Source organism: Eurytemora carolleeae, unplaced genomic scaffold (assembly GCF_000591075.1).
Source record: "Eurytemora carolleeae unplaced genomic scaffold, Eaff_2.0 scaffold387, whole genome shotgun sequence".
In the NCBI taxonomy this organism is placed as follows: Eukaryota; Metazoa; Arthropoda; class Copepoda; order Calanoida; family Temoridae; genus Eurytemora; species Eurytemora carolleeae.
Genome location: NW_019396360.1, coordinates 219,680 through 239,291, shown reverse-complemented (window position 1 = coordinate 239,291; position 19,612 = coordinate 219,680). Strand labels below are relative to the sequence as shown.

General features: G+C 33.1%; 1 protein-coding gene across 1 annotated transcript; it reads right to left on the bottom strand.

Annotated features, from left to right (window-relative positions):
* Positions 1–11,817: 11,817 nt before the first annotated feature.
* On the bottom strand, positions 11,818–19,610 carry LOC111701701 (DNA cross-link repair protein SNM1). The gene is made up of 10 exons (XM_023473101.1): positions 19,429–19,610; positions 19,143–19,315; positions 18,888–18,944; positions 17,940–18,003; positions 17,543–17,618; positions 16,569–16,662; positions 15,749–15,833; positions 14,590–14,704; positions 13,521–13,589; positions 11,818–12,133 (listed from the first exon to the last, which is right to left on the bottom strand). The coding sequence occupies exons 1-10, from the start codon at positions 19,556–19,558 to the stop codon at positions 12,055–12,057; spliced, it is 942 nt and encodes a 313-aa protein (XP_023328869.1). The 5' UTR covers positions 19,559–19,610; the 3' UTR covers positions 11,818–12,054.
* Positions 19,611–19,612: the final 2 nt, after the last annotated feature.

The window sequence follows — 19,612 nt, the reverse complement described above, 5'->3', positions numbered from 1 at the left end:
TCTCAACAAAGGAATTGAGTCTTTGGCACAAACTAAAATTTTCTATTTTTTATATATATTTTTGAAATCTGGTGGTGTAAACTTTTGATTTCCAACTTAGTTTAAAATATCTAAGGTCTACGACATTGGGCTGCAAAGATATAGGGATCAGAAAATCAGAGTTGGTGGCAAAGACTTTTTTAAAAAGTGAATATTTGCAAATTATCTTTTTTCTATCTCATTCTCTGATTTAGTTTCCCTTTAGTCCATTTGACAGCCCAATTTGTTTTTTAGTAATCTTTTTTGTTTGTTTATTTTCTTGTGGTTTTTAACAATTTTTTTTAGCGATTTTGATGGTTTTTATACCGTTAGAATCGACGAGGGTCAACCCAGACCGAAATATATTTTTTATGTGGAACTAACATCTACTTTTTTAATATATTGAATTTTAAACCATTTGCCTGGTTTACATTACCTCGTATTAAAAACCACTTTTCAACATATAATTTTATTATAAGACAAACATTTTCACATTTTCTGAATTTTGACTTTTGTGCCAAGGAGAACGGAGGCCATTTTAAACATTTAATGAAAAAATCAAACAAAAAAAACTCTGCATACCAAACGTTCATTAAGTAGACAACCTTAATTGTTTTGAAAATGTAATCCAAATGTAATCATAAATTACAGAATTTAAAAAAAATCTGATATAAATACTTTTTACTTTCTAACATCTGAAAAATCCTCAATTAGGATTAATTTATTAATCCACACCCCATAATTCCTCCACCCATAATCCCTACACCCCATAATCCCTCCACCCAAAATCCCTACACCCCATAATCCCTCCACCCATAATCCCTACACCCCCATAATCTCTCCAACCATAATCCCTACACCCCCATAATCCCTCCACCCATAATCCCTACACCCCATAATAAAATTAGTCAATCAAATAAAAAGTTTAATCTCTATACACTGTGTACGCACTTTCACTGATTNTTGACTACAAGAATTTTCTCCTTCTTCTAATCCAGTTCTTCAACCCTTGTATCTTATTGCTCGCCCCTCCCCCCTGTATGTTTGATACACCCCTGAGATATGAGATGAAAATATGCTTGTTCACCTAACACCAATTTATACTTTATAGAACCATTGTCAAACATTCTACCGTCCATCCCATTCTGCATTCTCATTCCATTCCATCCTTTCATTCCTTTCTACTTATTCATCCCCATCCTTTCCTTCCTTCCTACTCATCCATTCTCATCCTTTCTACTTATCCATTCCCATCCTTTCCTTCCTTCCTACTCATCCATTCTCATCGTTTCTACTTATCCATTCACATCATTTCATCCTTCCTTTCTACTCATCCATTCGCATCCTTTCTAATTATACATTCTCATCCTTTCTAATTATACATTCTCATCCTTTCCTTCTTTTCTACTCATCCATTCTCATCCTTTCTATCTATCCATTCCCATCCTTTCCTTCCTTTTTACTCATCCATTCTCATCCTTTCTATTTTTTCATTCTCATCCTTTCATTCTTCCTTTCTACTCATCTATTCTCATCCTTTTTTACTCATCCATTCTCATCCTTTCTACTTATCCATTCCCATCCTTTTATTCTTCCTTTCACTCATCCATTCTCATCCTTTTTTACTCATCCATTCTCATCCTTTCCTTCTATTCTATTCATCCATTCTTATCCTTTCAACTCATCCATTATCATTATCTCATTCCTTTCAACTTACCCGTTCTCATCCTGGTACATTGGATATCATATTTATACAATCTCTCATTCCATCAATCCCAACCCATCGTCGAATCAAATCACTCCCCAAACCCTTTTTTTCTCAATCTTTTCATAACCACCACCCTTCTAATTCTTTTCACCCCTTTCATCCTTCAACTGTTATCTCCATTTTTTCCTCGCATACTTTGCACATTTTATTACGCGTGTTTAAATCCTCTGCGCCATCAAGTTTCTAGATGTGAAGGAAGGAAGGAAGGTTAAAGGTTTTATGATTTTACAAACCTTTTTTATTATTTATGACTGATAATATGGTTTGGAATTGGAAGGAACCCATTAGTTATACACTCTCTTTAGACCATTACTAGCTAGCTTTCACCTTCTTAAATCTTCCCGTCGGGCCTTCAGATTCAATTCATCCTTATCCATTCCATACAACCAATTCATCCTTTTCCATCTTGTTTATCCTGTTTATTTATCCTATTCAACCCTATTCATCCCATCCACCCTGTTACATTAATTCATCCAATTCAACCCTATTCATCCTTTAAAATCATTAATATTTATTTAACCTTTTCTATTCATCCTATCCATCCCATTTCTATCCATACATTTTATTAACCCCTATCTATCCATTTAATTAATTCATATCAATCCAACCAATTCAACCATATTCATCCTATCCATCCTATTTCTATTCATTTATTTAATTCAACCCTATTCCTCCATCCAATTCATCCCTATTCATACATACTATTCAACACTATTCATTCATCGTATAAAACCTTATTCATCCATGATATTCCTATCCTTTTTTCTAGTTCATCCCTATCCATCCTGTCCATCCTTTTCCTATCCATTCTTTGTATTTTAATCCATTCATTCCATTTTTCAATTTGTTTCTAAATATTTTCGTGAATTATTGTTTAAATCTTTTGAAATCTGGATTAGCAAATGTTTGCATAAAATCTCAATATAAACCATTAACAAAGATAAAGTGTTCAAACCAAACTGCCTTTGCATTCTCATCATCTTATGCTTTACGTTAATATTTCTCCCTCTTAAATCCTTTTTAGTCTAAAAATATACTCTCAGCTGTTAAAATCTTTTCTTTAATATTTTTAACTACACCGTCCAAGCCCCTAAACTCCTGTAAAACATTTAAATGTTCCCTGCATATAGTTTTTCTAGACTCTTCAGAAGGTTTTTATCAACTTTTGGACTTCAGATGCTTTATTTTGGCGCTACATTCCCTGAACATTATTTTTCTGCATAACTTGATTAATTTCCAATTACTAACTTACACTTTCTTCCTATTTTCTCCGTCCTATTTCCTTTTCTCATCAATGGCCTGACTTTGCAACCTTAGTAACTCCTAAAATTGTAATGTATACTGAAGCAGGGTAAATGGCAATTTGTTTGGGTGCATTCAAATTTTTCTCAAAACCTCTTTAGAAAAAAGTTTTTCTTAAATTTTAGAATTTCATCTAATTCTCTTCCTACTTTTACACTCCTTTTATTCCGATTTTTTCTTTTTTATTTTCCTTTAACTTTTTTTTCTCTTTTTCTCTATTTCCTTTATCATATTTTTTATTATCATCATTATATTATCATTATTTTTATTCTATCTCAGTCAAATTCCTTTTTTTAAGTGCTTCTTTACTATTTATTTATTATTTATTATTATTATGATTAGACGAGAACAGACCTTACTGAAGATTGGTCCACGTCAATTGGTCCATGCAACATCGTGTATGAGTAATGAGTATGCATATCTGTTTTGTTATTGAATAATAAATTGATTATTATTCATCTTTTCTGATTCAAACTCAAAGCCAAGCTCATAATTCAACCTTACTCTTAAAAATTTCGGCTCTCAGACTTCCAACCTTTTTCAAACAAGTTTTTCATCTCAGGAATTTTCTTAAAAATGTTAATTTTAAAATCTTTTTTTGCCCCAGGAGACTAAAAAGGGTTGTTCTCGTAATAAATAGTAATCTGGACGGTTAAAAGGGGGCGGAGGAAGGGTTAAGAGAAGAGTGTGGGACGAGTTGTTTGGGGGGGAGCTCTGCAAGATAGAAGGGGGTGAGAGGAAGGGGGGGGGTTCTTGATGATTAGTGCTGCCGTGAACCAGAGAAAAGGAGAGACAACAAATGGAATGTTAAAAGGAACAAAAGAAAAAAGGTCGAAAGATTTTAAAAAAACTTAAAGACAAGAAAACATTTTATTTTGAAATTTGAAACGATTGTAGGTCAAGTTGGTCTCCGATAGCTTGGGTAAATATGAGATTAGAATACAGGCGTCGAGGCATCATTCTAAAAAAATGATTTATAGCTAATAACTTTTTATATAATTTTATCTAGCAGATCAAAAGTTTTATTAATTTTTTTTTTTTTCAAACAAAGCATTGTCAATTTCTGCTTGGAATAAACGTCCAATTTTAATAGCTAAATTTGAGGATACTGACATCCCACCCCCTCCCACCCCCATTCGGTTTTGTAGATTACTGACCGACTGGGTATTAGACAACTAAGTATTTGTTAGGCAATTATTAGTTTGGATAAGGTTAAAGGCCGGCAGAGACTGAAAGATAAGTAGTGCAGATAGAGCAGATATAAGACGTTACAATAGTTCTTTGATCACAAGTAACCTCCAAAATGTGGATGAAGACAAAAAAATAGACAAATGACAATTGAGTCATAAAAAGTAATTGACATAACTTGGACTAAAGAAATATAGACATAGACATAGACATAGACATAGAACGTACACAAATTAGACAGTACACAGACATATTGATATGTACAGTTATGGACAGTCAAAACACAGTTGAAAACATATACACCGCTTTTATAGGCAATTACGGACACAATGCAAGGTATGCCTAAGAAAGGTTGTTTTAGTTTATAATCATGAAATGTTTTTTAGTTGAAAATCTTGGATGATGGGATTTTCAAATAGATTACAATGGGTGGAGGGGGGATTCATGGATTTAACAAAAAACATAGCATATTATAGACCCCCCAACGCATTGTTTACAAAAAAGATTATCTATAAACTTGTTTATCACATTTTACCAGACAGGATTATTCAAGAGGTGTCTTGAGAAGAATTAACCCAGACTGAGAACTTGACAAAACATATTCTATAAACTAATTTGTTGTTAAGGGAGCTTAGGTCCAGATTCAAAAAATAAAATTAACTCTTATCGTATTTTTTTTTAGTTATCGGTTTCTGTAATGTTAGTTTCTTCGCTAACATTTCTAGATTTCCTTGAATTTCGTTGCAAAGACGACATTTGAAGAAATTTGAAGTAATCTGCGAACAAATTTAAAAAGAATAAATAGTTCAATTTATAATGACAAAGAAATAATCTTAAATTTCTTTTGAAAAATATGCCCTACAAGTCGGTTATGACATCAGTCGAGTATAGAACAGAGAGAACCTTTCCTGCCACGTAAATCTGCCCCTTTAGTAAAAGTAAATTCAACCTCGAAGCATAAAGTCTGACCGCGTCAACCTTGTTGCACCGGCTGGTTCTGTCCATAGAGCTAGGTAGGGTGCAAACTGGGACCGGAAAGGTTGACCCGGCTCGGTGATCCAAAGGTTGCAAGCTCTCACAATGGGAATTTTCCCAATTACTCCTTAAACATGGCAACTAGATCTTCAGTTCTAAATATTGAGGGCTTTACAGAAAACTATAAATAGATTAGTGAGATAAAATCAGAGGCCAAGGCCACGCGTCGATCCAGTCTTTAAAGTTGGTGCAATTTTTCCGAGCAGTCTGATCTACATTTTCCCGCCAAATGATATTCTGCAGAGTTTTCGATTTTTCTTGGTAAAATAGCATTTTCTTAAACAACCTGTAGCAACCTATTCATTCTGCAGATACTATCATACATGAAGCGTGCTTTTAAATATTATTCAAATTATTCACTTTCAGGGTTGAATATAGATTACAAAACAAACTAACTTTTGTATTTTACCAGAAAGAGGATTTAGAATTTGTTTGACATAAAAGCTAATTTCTTAAATGTTATGAATTTTAAATTTTAACATTTTTGGACAAAGTGTGATTTGTTTATTATTTTTCAAAATGTTATTTTATTGAACAGTTCACATTTGTGGTAAAATCCAAAATATATATTTTATTGAACAGTTCACATTTGTGGTAAAATCCAAAATATATATTTTATTGAACAGTTCACATTTGTGGTAAAATTCAAAATATATTTTTTTGGGGGATGGGGAAACCTCATCAAGATCAGAATCTAAAAGTATAGAAAAGCAAAAATATAAAGATATATTGTTTCTATTTCTAATCCTAGAATTTCAAGAAGATGCATGCAGAGAATTCGCACTTCTTAAATACTGTCAGCGTAATTTTAAGGAGCTAAGGAACATCATCATCAATGTAATATCAATAGACATTTCATTTTGAATAACTATTTTTTATTTCTATATCCGATTCAAAACTTAAGAACTTTAAGGATTGTTTTAATAAATTGTCAATTTAACACATATTCTTGACTCACCCTGTAGCTGTAAAAAGTGATACTTATTTAAATGTTCAAAATCTTAATTTTTGTCGGCGTCATAGAGCTTGCAAGACTATAAGACTATTACGTTGCTTTGAAACATTTTCGAATATTTAAATTATAATCCAGCATCTTGCTAGAGGGGAGAATTATAGGCTCGTCCCAGCCCCTCGATATAGCATTACGGGGCTAGATATTAACATATATTATAGGAGCATGGGGGCCAGAAAAATTGAAGAAAAAAATTAAAAATTAAAAACTGTTGATTATATTTTAGAACAGAGGGGGAAAAATGTAAATTTGCATTTTTTGATAGTTTTCTTTTTTAAAAACACCCTTTGATGCTCGTGCCTTTACTCTCGAAAATAAACGATTATTTAGCCTATTCTGGAACCCCCAAATTCCCCTAATACAGTGTATCTTGTATGAAGTTATACATATCTTTGTATTTATGGATATATTTATGGATAAAGCCATAGTTTTATTTTTTGTTGAAATTCTAATTATTTGGTTCTATTCTTGATGGTTTTGGCTTTTTGTTTGTTTGGATAATAAATGATTTAAACTCCTCCCATACCTCGACTTTTCCATTCTTCTCTTAAATATGTTCATAAATTATATCTGATAGAAAAATATGTTTAAATAGGCTTCGGTGCTTCAAAATTCAGCCAACCTTTCTCATTACCTCCCGACTGCACCATCGTTCCCGTTCCCTCCTCCTCGCCCATTCTCTCTTTTTTTCTCTGCTAAGTGCAACTATTATTTACACTTGTCGAAAATTAAAAAAAATATTGTCTCAAAAGGGCAATGTCGGATCCAGAACAAATTTAGCCGTTTTGACGTTTAACGGAAACAAACAAACCGTGCAACTGACAGACAGAAAAGTTTTTAAGATAGATAATCTCCCCTCCCCTCCCCTCCCCTTCACGTTAAGTTACCAGCTATATTGACAGATTCTAATACAACCAATAAGTTTGGCAGTACAGGGGTCAATATGGTTATTGTAGAAGAGGTAAAAATGAATATGATTCGTGAACCTGGCCTCAGTTTTAAGGGTTCTTAATCTAAAGTTTTGAGGGGTTAAAGGGGATCCTAAAACCAGTTTTTAGTCTGGATTTACAATTATTACTGCTTGGCATGAAATTGGGCATTTAAAGACAAAGCACCTCGCGTCCTGCATCTTGTAACCCTTTCAGCGCTTCACCCATCTCTTTTCACTATAAAGGGGAAAAATTAAAATATAGGACATCAAATATTTAATTATTTTCTCTTATAAAAACCATTTATTTCTCACGCTTTTTTTTTCTTATATAAATTCATCATAATACCTCTTTGTGCAATGAAAACCATTTCAACTATTTCTGTTGGGGGAGGGGGGGCGAAAAAAGGATGGGGGATNTGGACCAGCACTCCTCTTCGGTCCCTGGACCAGCACTCATCTTTGGTCCCAGGATTAGCACTCCTACTAGGCCCCTGGACCCCAACTTCTTCTCGGTCCCTGGACCAGGACTCCTCTTAGGACCCTGGACCAGCACTCCACCCTAGTCCTTGGACCAGCACTCATCTTAGGTTCCTGGACCCACACTCCTTCTCGGTCTCTGGAACAGCACTGCTCCTAGGTTCCTGGACCCCCACTTCTTGCCAGTTCCTGGACCAGGACTCCTACTATGTCCCTGGACCCCCACTTCTTCTCTGTCCCTGGACCAACACTCCTCTAAGGACCCTGGACCAGCACTCTTTCTAGGTTCCTTGACCCACACTCATATTCTGTCCCTGGACCAGCACTTTTCCTACAATTACAAGAATATATTTCTAAAATCTATAAATAGTTCCCCATGGTTTAAACTAAACTAAAGAGTTACTGAACAGAATGAGACTTCGAAGATGACCTGAAACTCTTTAATTATGATGATTCCCAGGTTAAATTCAGTCTTCTGTCTGAAGTAAAGTCGTTTAATGACTTATTTATAAATTTATCAAATAAATAAGTACTCAAGTCACTCAAGGTTACAATTGCAGGGAACATCCATAAATATAAGATAAAAACTGTATAAATTTCGTACAACCGTGTTTGAAGCCCTATCCTTTGTGGGTAGCCCTGTATAATGCGTATCAAAACTGGAGGTGGGGGTGGCAACTTTTGATAGGTATGTGCATAATTTCACCTACAGGCTAACCCACGAAAGATGAGACTTTAAGGACGACATAAAACTATTGAAATATAATAATTTAATAATTAATCCATGGTTTAAGGACGACATAAAACTATTGAAATATAATAATTTAATAATTAATCCATGGTTCATATTTCATATTTCATATTTAATTCAACTACAAAGCACAAGATAATACAAATAAAAAATCACAATTTACTATGTAGTTTGGACCCGCCTAACCAGGGTAGGTTGTTTTAATTGGTTGGCCCACTATAAACGAATGAGAATTGCAGATAAAAACAATGTACATTGTACATTTTAAACATAAGAATGATGATAAATCAGGAAAATGATAAGGAGGAGGTGAGGGAGTATAAGGTAAAGGGAGGATACTCAGCGTAAGGGTTGGAGCAGAGGGTAACATAAGTTATTAGAATCATGTTTATGAACTACAGGGTGATGAAGATAGTAAAGACTAAGTTTATCCACATGATACACAGTTTTTTTTTTACAGATATAGTTTGCATAACTATCTAAAGAGATCTTGGCGACTTTTCTTTTAAACGATTTTGCAGATTTAGTTTCTTTCAACTCTAATTCAATCGAATTCCATATTTTTGGAAATAAAGAGGGAAAACATTCTAGAGTTTTAAAGAGAACCCGTTCAAGTTTATATGAGTTTGTTCTATTTGGTTCAGCTAAAGAATTAAACATATCATCTCTTATATTTGGAATTTTCAAAGTAAATTAAATAAAATGGAAAATAAGGGAAAAATTTACAAAGCTGGGGGGATTATTAATGTAAGATTAAACACTGAAAGCTTACTATTTAGTCTGCTTTCAGTTTCACGCTGTGAGTAACCCTGTATAGTGTATAATGTCGATTTAGTGTTAACAATCATACGTTCTCATTAAACACCTTGATTTCCTGCAATCAAACTGATATTACAAATATTCAAGTATTATTGCATTATGTGCAATGTGCCTAGGTGTGCAACTGTAAGATTTTGTTGGGAGAGATTTGTAAAAAATATGGTTCCTCAGTTTTAAAAGTTGAAAGAATCCCCAAGGGAGGTGGGGTAATTATCTATAATCCCACCCTTCATTTTTAGCTGTGCATTAGATTCTGCAGTGGTAAAAAATAAAGAACTGTTGAAGCAAGTTATAAGTTTTTATTCTGCATTAGATTTCTTAATCTGAAGAAACATTTATTATTTTGATGTTCTCTTGAAGAATGCAAAAAATTAGGAGCACTTATAAATATCAGCCCTGTATTTTTTTTAAATGTTTACCAGGAACAAAAGATTAACGATTGTAAGAAAGTAAGAAAGTAAGAAAATTGACAGAAAAGATTGATTAAGATTCTCCCCTCCCCCTTCCCCTCTTCTTATTATCCCAACACACCCTCTACCATATACAGCCAACCTATCTTTACAAACCATTTGAATTTATCGTAAGTTTTATTATTAATCCAATTTATATCTAATACAGCCCGCTCAACCCCTTAATATTCTTTCGAATCTCTTTTTTGGCCTTTGTTCCACATTGCAGCTCTGTGCCTTTCTCTCCACAATACTTTGTTCCGTTCCATGGTTATTCATAGGTAAAACGTATACTCTCATGTGTCGTTCCATTCTTTATCTTCCCTATCATTCCATAATCCACCTTACACAATCCTCCCCTTCAATTATCATTTGTTATCACCCAGCACGAATATATATAGTTTCACACAGGAATTGAGTTATTGCCACAAACTAAATTCATAATCCCTATATTTAATCCAAATATCGGTAACGTTACATCGTCTATACGCAACATTCTCTCTACTGAACTTCCGACCTACTGCAATATCGGACCTACGCAATCTGTTTATTTTTGCATTATTTGGGGGTTAGGTTAAGACAATCTGGACCGAGCGCTGCGGCTAGGACAGGCTAGAGGGCCGGGCCACAAGTCCTTATAGCAGCTTTAAAACCACGTGCTAGTAGGTCGGATGTGTAGAATAGCGGATTTGGCGTAGGTCAGAATTGGAGTATAACGGATTTGCGTAGGTCGAAAAATACACCATCCAAATATCGTATACCTCAGATATGTCAAACAATGAATTCTGTTGGATCAAAAACCCTAAGATTAAAATATAATGGTTTGCTTCATACATTAGATATAGCTGCGTTAGACATATTGAGCCAGGAATGTTTGTTGTGAACAATTTTAAATGTTCATTCTTTGTGGATAAGACTGTATCTTACCGGGTAAGTTTAATTATAATTCATTATTTTGTGTTATTAAGTTGTCAGCTTCTAACAAAATTGACAATTAAACAAGATTGCGTGACATCATTGCTATTTAATATTATCATTAATTTTATTTTAACTTTCTTAAATACAGTGGTCGGCCTTTATATCAATACAATGAAAACGACTTTTCTATTTAAGTTTTAATTTCTAACAAGCATTTTTCAAATTACAAATTTACAAGTAAACAAAGAGAAGATTGTTAATCGACAGTTTTGTTTTGGTTTCCAAGGTTATGTGTATTCATGCTGGTAGAATTTAAAATACATTATTAGTTTCCTTGTATTGATACATACGACGACGACGACGACGACTGTAGTACAAGGTCTTTCCAGGCTGAGAATTGGTTATTTCAGTCTTGGTGAAGTAAATTAGAGTTGAGACTGAATTTAAAGAAATTGTATTAAGTGTTTCGAGATTTAGCCGGCGCTCAATTGAAACCGGTTTTTTGACGAATCAGCAATTTAAATTCTTTAAATTCGGCCTCCGGTGTCTCTTCTCATCTAGAGTATTTCTCCTAATGAAGGGGTCTCAACTTGGACTTCCACGGACTGATGATTGATCTTTTATCTATCTATTTATTTATTTATTGATATTATAAAAGGTGTAATTTCATGTGACCCTCCATGCAAAGATGACAATGCCCGATTTACAAGATTTTGTCTGATCAATGATGATTTTGTTTATTTTTCTTCAGCAATAGTGACGTTGCGAATTTCTTATTTTAAAATGGTCTATGTAAAATAAAAATTCAACTGTGATTACTAACATACCATCACAGAAAACAACATTAGACAGAAGTTTGTTTAAAATCAATTCTTATTTTAGATTTAGAGTTTGTCTGAATTTTGTAGAAAATTTATCATTTTTTGATTCTTCAAACAAACAGATTTTCTGAGATAACTGACATCATAGAGAACGTGTGGCTGAAAACTGGGGCCCCTTGCTTCTTATACTTACATAACATTTCCTCAATGAATGCCGCGTCAATGAAACATTTTTCTAATTTAATAATTTGACTTAAAATTGCTCAAAAAAGCTTTTTTTATTAATAAGTAAAAAATATTTTATAACGTACCACAGGAATATCAAAAATAAAATTAAATATATATTTGAATTGTTACAGCTGTTATTACAAATAAGTAAGGTTACAACAGTATTTATATGTACACTGTAATACAGTACATGCAGTGTACGCTGTTAACTCTACAAGGCTTCCCTTACCATAATATTTTACTTCTGTGAGAGAAGTATCGGTAATTTTCAGTCTTTTTGTAATTAAAGCTTGAATGTTTGATCATTAATAGAAATTGAGATAAGAATAACTGTGGTCTAAGAAGATCCTTTAAGACTGCTGGGCCGCATTGACGCCTCTTTAATCCAATCCTCGAAAAACCCATTCATCCTGCCCCTAAAAAAATAATTTTTTACCATGATCAGGATTTTTGTTTCCGAAAATCTGCTACTTTGTTGAATATTCTACAGGGTGTCCCACGAAACATGACAGTTGGTAAATAGTTTTGAATGTTTTCTTCTATGCATTGTATTAAATAATAAAGACTGTTTGCAGATTATTTCGTTAAATAATCTTTTCCTCAAACATATTTTACTATGAAATTAATTTTATTACAAAATATAACTTCCTTAAAATATTTTTATTATTTTCTTTGGTATCAAACGACTTCAAAAATTATAAAAGAAGACATTCTAAATTATTCACCAACTGTCATGTTTCGTGGGACACCTTGTATATAAAATAGGTTAGACAACTGAACATATAAAATCTGCTTTAAGAAAAAAGAACACAAAACCTGATGTTTTTACTTCATAAAAGTAAAACTTTAAACTGTGCTTTTTACTACGAGTTTATTGAAAAAAATACTATTTAATTTTATTGATTTTGTAAATAAACATTTTTGTTTTCCCAATAGGTTCATCAAATCAAATTAAACTCTAAGGGACGCCCTACCACCACATAAACAATCTTGTAATGACTAATTCACGAAACTAATTCTCAAAGGGAATGTGGGTTTACAATTTGAAATTTTTTGCAATGGATGCGGTTTAATTTAGTTAATAGCATTTCTGACTTTTGCATTTTAAAAACAAATTTCCACGGACTTTTTCCTTTCAATTTGGACTTTCTTTACTTCAATACAGCGGACATCCGACGCTATTGCCAGACCACCAATGACCAATTCCAAATTCTTACTACCAATCTAAGTAAATTAGTTAATGACTTTGGTAGAAGAAAACTGCCCTGTTGTTAATGTTAATCTATTGAACCAAGCAAATATACATATACTAGGCTTTTAAGGGCGCTGCGTGCCCATCTTTTATTTCAATTGTGAACATGTTTTCATTGCAAACATTGAAAATCTAAAAAGAAATAAATTTCGCGCATTTAAAAACAAATTCGCAGATTTCAAGATCTAAAAAAAAATTACAAAAATAAAATACACAACCAGACAAACGAACAAACGAACACCCAGACAGACAAGCTAAATTTATATCATAGGTACTTACTAGCTAAACTGACCGGCGTTGCCCGTGGAATTATGAAAAAAATGAATTTTTAAAAATCTTTTAAGCCTTTGTTACCCCCAGGGTACCCATGGGTTCCTTAAAAAAATGTCAGCCCATTCGGTCCAGCCGTTTGGCACAGCTATAGCTACCATTTATTTGTATGAGAGAAGACCTTTATTATGTAGATAGATGATGACTTATCATTTAATGTAAAAAAAGTAAATTCGCTTAAATCCTTAATTTGCGAAACCTTAAAATGTTGAAATACTGACCTATCTCGAAGGTTTACTGTAGGTATTATCTGTCGTGTTGATTTTATCCGAAGAAACTGGATAAATCTTCTAAAAATTACAAATTTTAAATGTTTTAAATTTAAGTAAAGGAATAAAAACAGATTTTGTTTGAAAGGCTAAAAATAAGTATTTACTGCACTGTAAACATTTAAGTGCTTAATAAATACTTGCAAACAAATAAAAATTTAGATAAAAGTTTAATGCACATCGATCCTTAAATGCTTAAATGTAATCATCAAAACACTAATGGCATGAAAGAATAGACTCCCAAAAGGTATACGATGTTTAATAACTGAATTAAAACTTGATTAACTTAATTTAGATAAAAGTCCAGCACAGTCTAACGACCCACTCCGCTCTAAATCAAAGCCATCACAATCCAACTTCAATAAACCTGATCCGATCATTACAATCCAACCCAACCTGACTGGATCTAATCTAAACCAAGTCCGATCAACCTGACTAAAATAAAACACAAATCAAAAATCAAACACAATGTTGATGTTAAAAGTCAAAATTCCAATGGTACAGATATTCTCGTTTTACAAATTGTATTGCAATGATACTCAAAGTATTAAAAGGCAAAAAAAAACGAAGGAATAAATGGTTTAAGTAAAAGCAGCTCTTAGTAATTGGAGTACTCGGAGTAAGGAACCTCTAATAACTAAAAAAACCTACTGGAGTTCTGAGTTGCTGGACTACTCGGAGTAAGGAACCTCTAATAGACTAAATAAACCTACTTGAGCTCTGAGTAGGTGTAGTACTCGGAGTAAGGAACCTCTAATAAACTAAATAAACCTACTTGAGCTCTGAATAACTGGAATGCTCGCAGTAAGAAACCTCTAATAACTAAATAAACCTACTTGAGTTCTGAGTAGCTGGAGTGCTCGGAGTATGGAACCTCTAATCAACTAAATAAACCTACTTGAGCTCTGAGTTGCTGGAGTACTTGGAGTAAGGTACCTCTAATAACTAAATAAACCTACTTGAGCTCTGAATAACTGGAGTGCTCGGAGTAAGGAACCTCTAATAAACTAAATAAACCTACTTGAGTTCTGAGTAGCTGGAGTGCTCGGAGTATGGAACCTCTAATAAACTAATCCGTCCTCGTGTCTTAGCTTTTATTTTAGCTAAACTACATTCAGGGTCTAAACCTAAATTAAGAATTTAAATATTCTGAACCTAGTACCTGCAAATATTACCTGTACCTGTAACCTTGAACCTGTATCTTTGAACCTGTATCTTTTTATTGTGTAAGCTCCAACCAGAACAGCCACTGTATTGTACTTACTCATCACATCTTCAATCTTAGATAAAACGTTTAAGAAATTGACCCTGTCCAGTTAATCCGGAACATGAGATACAGTATTTCTGAGGTATTGGTTAACCGACCAAAATCTCTCGATTTTCATAAAGTATACACCCTGGGTACTATATTGATCTCAGAGGTTTGACCCCAAGCACGTGATCGAAGTGTAACTTAAGTTCCTGCAGCTGAATCTCTAATCCCTTCCAATCCAGACTCTTCTGAGGGATTACATGGACAACAGCTTTCAACCGATCTTTCACAATCCTTCTGTTGATCTCAGGATCCTGTTAAAACAGTGAATAGTTTAGGATAAACGAGATACACCCAGGGTACTATATTGATCTCAGGATCCTGTTAGAACAGTGAATAGTTCAGGATAAACAAGATACACCCAGGTACTATATTGATCTCAGATCCTGGTAGAACAGTGAATAGTTCAGGATATTCGAGATACACCCAGGGTACTATATTGATCTCAGGATCCTGTTAGGACANCCCCCCCCCCATCCAACTAAAATTACAGTGTCTTTTATCTTTAATTACAGGTTAATAATTCATTCATCTATCTTAAAACGATATCAAAAAGATATTATGGATTGAAATTTATACATTAACATTGTACATATCATATCATATTATTCTAACGAAGAGAGAATTATTTCCTATTTCCTGCTATTATTATTGATCTTTAAGTAAATAATGCTTCTTAAATCATGCTAATTTATCTTGCAGGAAACTGCAAGTAGTTTCTACGTTTATTTTTAGAGTTTTCTAATGCCGCTTGAAATAAAAGCATTTTAAACACTGGTTTCCGAAATTGGATGCACCTGGTTAGGAAATAACTTTGCAAAATCCAGGGGGGGGGAATGGACTCCCCCCCCCCTGAAACCGCCTTAGCTACCTTTAAATATTCTCTCCTTCCCTATTGTGTAAGCTCCAACCAGAACAGCCACTGTATTGTACTTACTCATCACATCTTCAATCTTAGATAAAACGTTTAAGAAATTGACCCTGTCCAATGAATCCGAAACATGAGATACAGTATTTCTGAGGTATTGGTTAACCGGCCAAAATCTCTCGATTTTCATAAAGTTTTAAAGTACAGATCAATTTGTGAGATTTTTCTTTTGTAAAAATTGTAGTAAAGAATTAATGACGAGCTTGATTCGAATTTCATTCACAGGACGGAATCCAGTTAACAGGGCGGATTAACATACTCAATTTCCATTGACAAATCAAAATTTAATTACAGAATTGTTTTATGAAACTCAAGAAAAATGTATAAGAAACAAACTGAACCATGGTCTAAAATTTTTTCATAAAATTCTATTTACGAAATAAGGATGAAATTTCCGCTAAAAGTACAATTATTATGGGCGTTAGGAACATCATTGAGTGGAAAATTAGACTAATTTGTGTAAGTATTCCTTATCTCGAAAATGAGGTAATTTAAGTATTTTGAAATAAGTAAAAATTTCTTTAAAATCATTTAATTCCATGCAATTGAAACATCCATCATCTTGGATATCGAAAATGCTATTTATCTGCGCAAAAAGTCGAAAATTAAGAATAAAAGTTCAATTTGAAAAAAAACATATCCAATTTATCCGATAACGATGTTTATAAGCATACAAATCAGCTTGTTTTATATATAAATGTTTATATTTGATTTCATTTGATTTCATTTTTTAAAATTTTATTTTAACACAATTATGAACCTGAAGAATAGAGTGCTCTATAACAAGATGCTGAGGAGGAAAATCATATTCAGGTTTACAGTATGTTGTATCCAGGTACACGGTGTCTATATTTCTAAACATATAGATATATAATTACAGCATGTTGTATCCAGGTACACGATGTCTATATTTCTAAATATATATATATAATTACAATATGTTGTATCCAGGTACACGTAGTCTATATTTCTAAACATAAGATAATTACAGTATGTTGTATCCAGGTACACGGTGTCTATATTTCTAAACATAAAGATAATTACAGTATGTTGTATCTAGGTACACGGTGTCTATATTTCTAAACGTATATATATAATTACAGTATGCTGTATCCAGGTACACGGTGTCTATATTTCTAAACATATATATATAATTACAGTATGTTGTATCCAGGTACACGGTGTCTATATTTCTAAACATATATATATAATTACAGTATGTTGTATCCAGGTACAAAATACTTTTACTTTAATGTCTAGTGTCTATATTTCTGAACAGTTAACTAACATCCATTTACGGAGTAAGTTCCAGAATACAACAATCTATGTTTACCTATGGTTCCAGGATACTACATCTTAAATGATTATTGTTTACCAATAGGTCCAGAATACTACAATCTATGTCTATCTAAGGTTTCAGAATACTATATCTCTATGTTTATTGTGTACCTTTGGTTCCAGAATACTACATCTCTATGTTTAATGTTTACCAATAGTTCCAGAATACTATATCTCTATGTTTATTGTTTACCTATGGTTCCAGAATACTACAATCTATGTTTACCTTTGGTTCCAGAATACTAAATCTCTATGTTTTTCTAAGGTTCCAGAATACTATATCTCTATGTTTACCTATGGTTCCAGAATACTACATGTCTATGTTTACCAATGGTTCCAGAATACTACATCTCTATGTTTACCTATGGTTCCAGAATACTACATCTCTATGTTTACCTATGATTCCAGAATACTGGATCTGACTCCATGTCGGGTGATGCTCTGAAGTCGCCAGTATGAAGAATGGTAGAACCTAACAAATATTATCATCACTATTACAGTAATTATAATCAAAATAATGATAATATTATTAACTAGCTAAAGTGCCCAGCGTTGCTCATGGAATATTTTTTTTTTTTCAGCCTTTGTTCCCCCAAGGGTACTCAAGGGTTCCCTGAAAAAATGTCAGCCCATTCGGTCCAGCCGTTTGGCCAGCTATAGCTGAAATACAAATAAACAACATACAAATATACATATATATGAGCGACGAGCTTTTTATATAGATTATAATCCTAATAATCATGATTATCAAATTAAAAATAATAATGAAAATGAGAATGATGATAATAATAACCTGTTGTTAATCTAAATACAAACATCAGAGATCCAGGACAATGGTTTGCATCAACACTTGTCACCTAATAAAACAATAACGATAACGATAACGATAACGATAACCATAACGATAGCAATAACGATAACGATAACGATAACGATAACGATAACGATAACGAAAACGATAACGATAACGAAAACGATAACGATAACGATTTTTGATAATGATAACGATAACGATAACGATAACGATAACGATAACGATAACGATAACGATAACGAAAACGAAAACGATAACGATAACGATAACGATAACGATAACGATAACGATAACGATAACGATAACGATAACAATAACAATAACAATAACAATAACAATAACAATAACAATAACAATAACAATAACAATAACAATAACAATAACGATTCTTTTTAATCAGACTTCTGATCAAATCCAGAATGAATTGAGAACTCCTAGCTTGTAATGTATTAAGTATCATTAAACTTTCATTTCCTGGAATAAAAACGAACATATAAAGCTATGCCTATTGATTTGGCAAAAATGTAAGATTGATTTGCATCATCAGAAGTAGAGAATCCCAAAAAAGACCAAGTTTGGATATTAGCATAATGCAGACCGGCGAGAAGTTCAGAGAAACTTTTAGATCGGACCACCATCTGCTCTGATCATTTTCTTTGTAACTGTCAAAAAAGATTAAATCCATTGGAATTTTTGATTTCAAAAATTGACTGAGTTCGGTTCTAAAACCTCCAAACATTGTTGACGGTTTAACGGCCTAACTAATTTATAACAGAAGACATCCAAAGTTAAATCACAATATCAAGAACAATAATCAAAACATTAATGAAATTAACAAAAGCCATTAAAGATTAAACAACAGAAGGTAACAATAATAATTGCAACGACTACAACGACAATAACAATAATAAGAATAGAATGGTTAACCTCGACTCCATCAAAGATTCTACTCTCCCCGGGATCTAGGGTTAATACAAGTGTATCCTAAAATTCAAATAGATTATTTACTTTAAACCTTGATAAACTAATTACCCCCCCCCCCCCGTCACAAAATATAATTTTTTATATTACACAACAATTAATAGCGTTAATAAAATACTTTAATAATTGCAAGATTATTGATTATATTTGAAAACAGAAAACAAAAACTCCCTTCTCCTTGAAACTAAGAATATCTTTAACCTGTACTCGGAGAAACTTGACGACCATCCGCTTGGTGAGGCTGGAACAGACGATCTGTCCGCTCCAGTGCCGGGTCAATCCTTGATAGTGATCGTAATGGTAGTGGGATAGGAAGGAATATTTAACTCCAGGTATTGACCCATAGTTAAATCCATCCACAGAGAATCTTGTGCCTTGATGACGCCATTTTAAAAATTATTTCATGAAAGTAGCCATTTAGAATAGTTTATGAAGTAACTTAAAAAAATTGAAAATGATGGTGAAATAAAAGTTAAAAATGACATCCCTGGAATCTTTTTGTAGAATGGAACTTTCCTCTTTGTTTCTTCTCCCCGACCCTCTTCCCACTTAGAACCAAACAAAGTTTTAGCAACAGTTTGTTGGACCCTTGTATCTTGGACCAGTTTTTTCGTCATCACTTTGGCCCACTCCGCCACTACGTTTTCTAACCGGGGTTTCTTCCCTTGAGG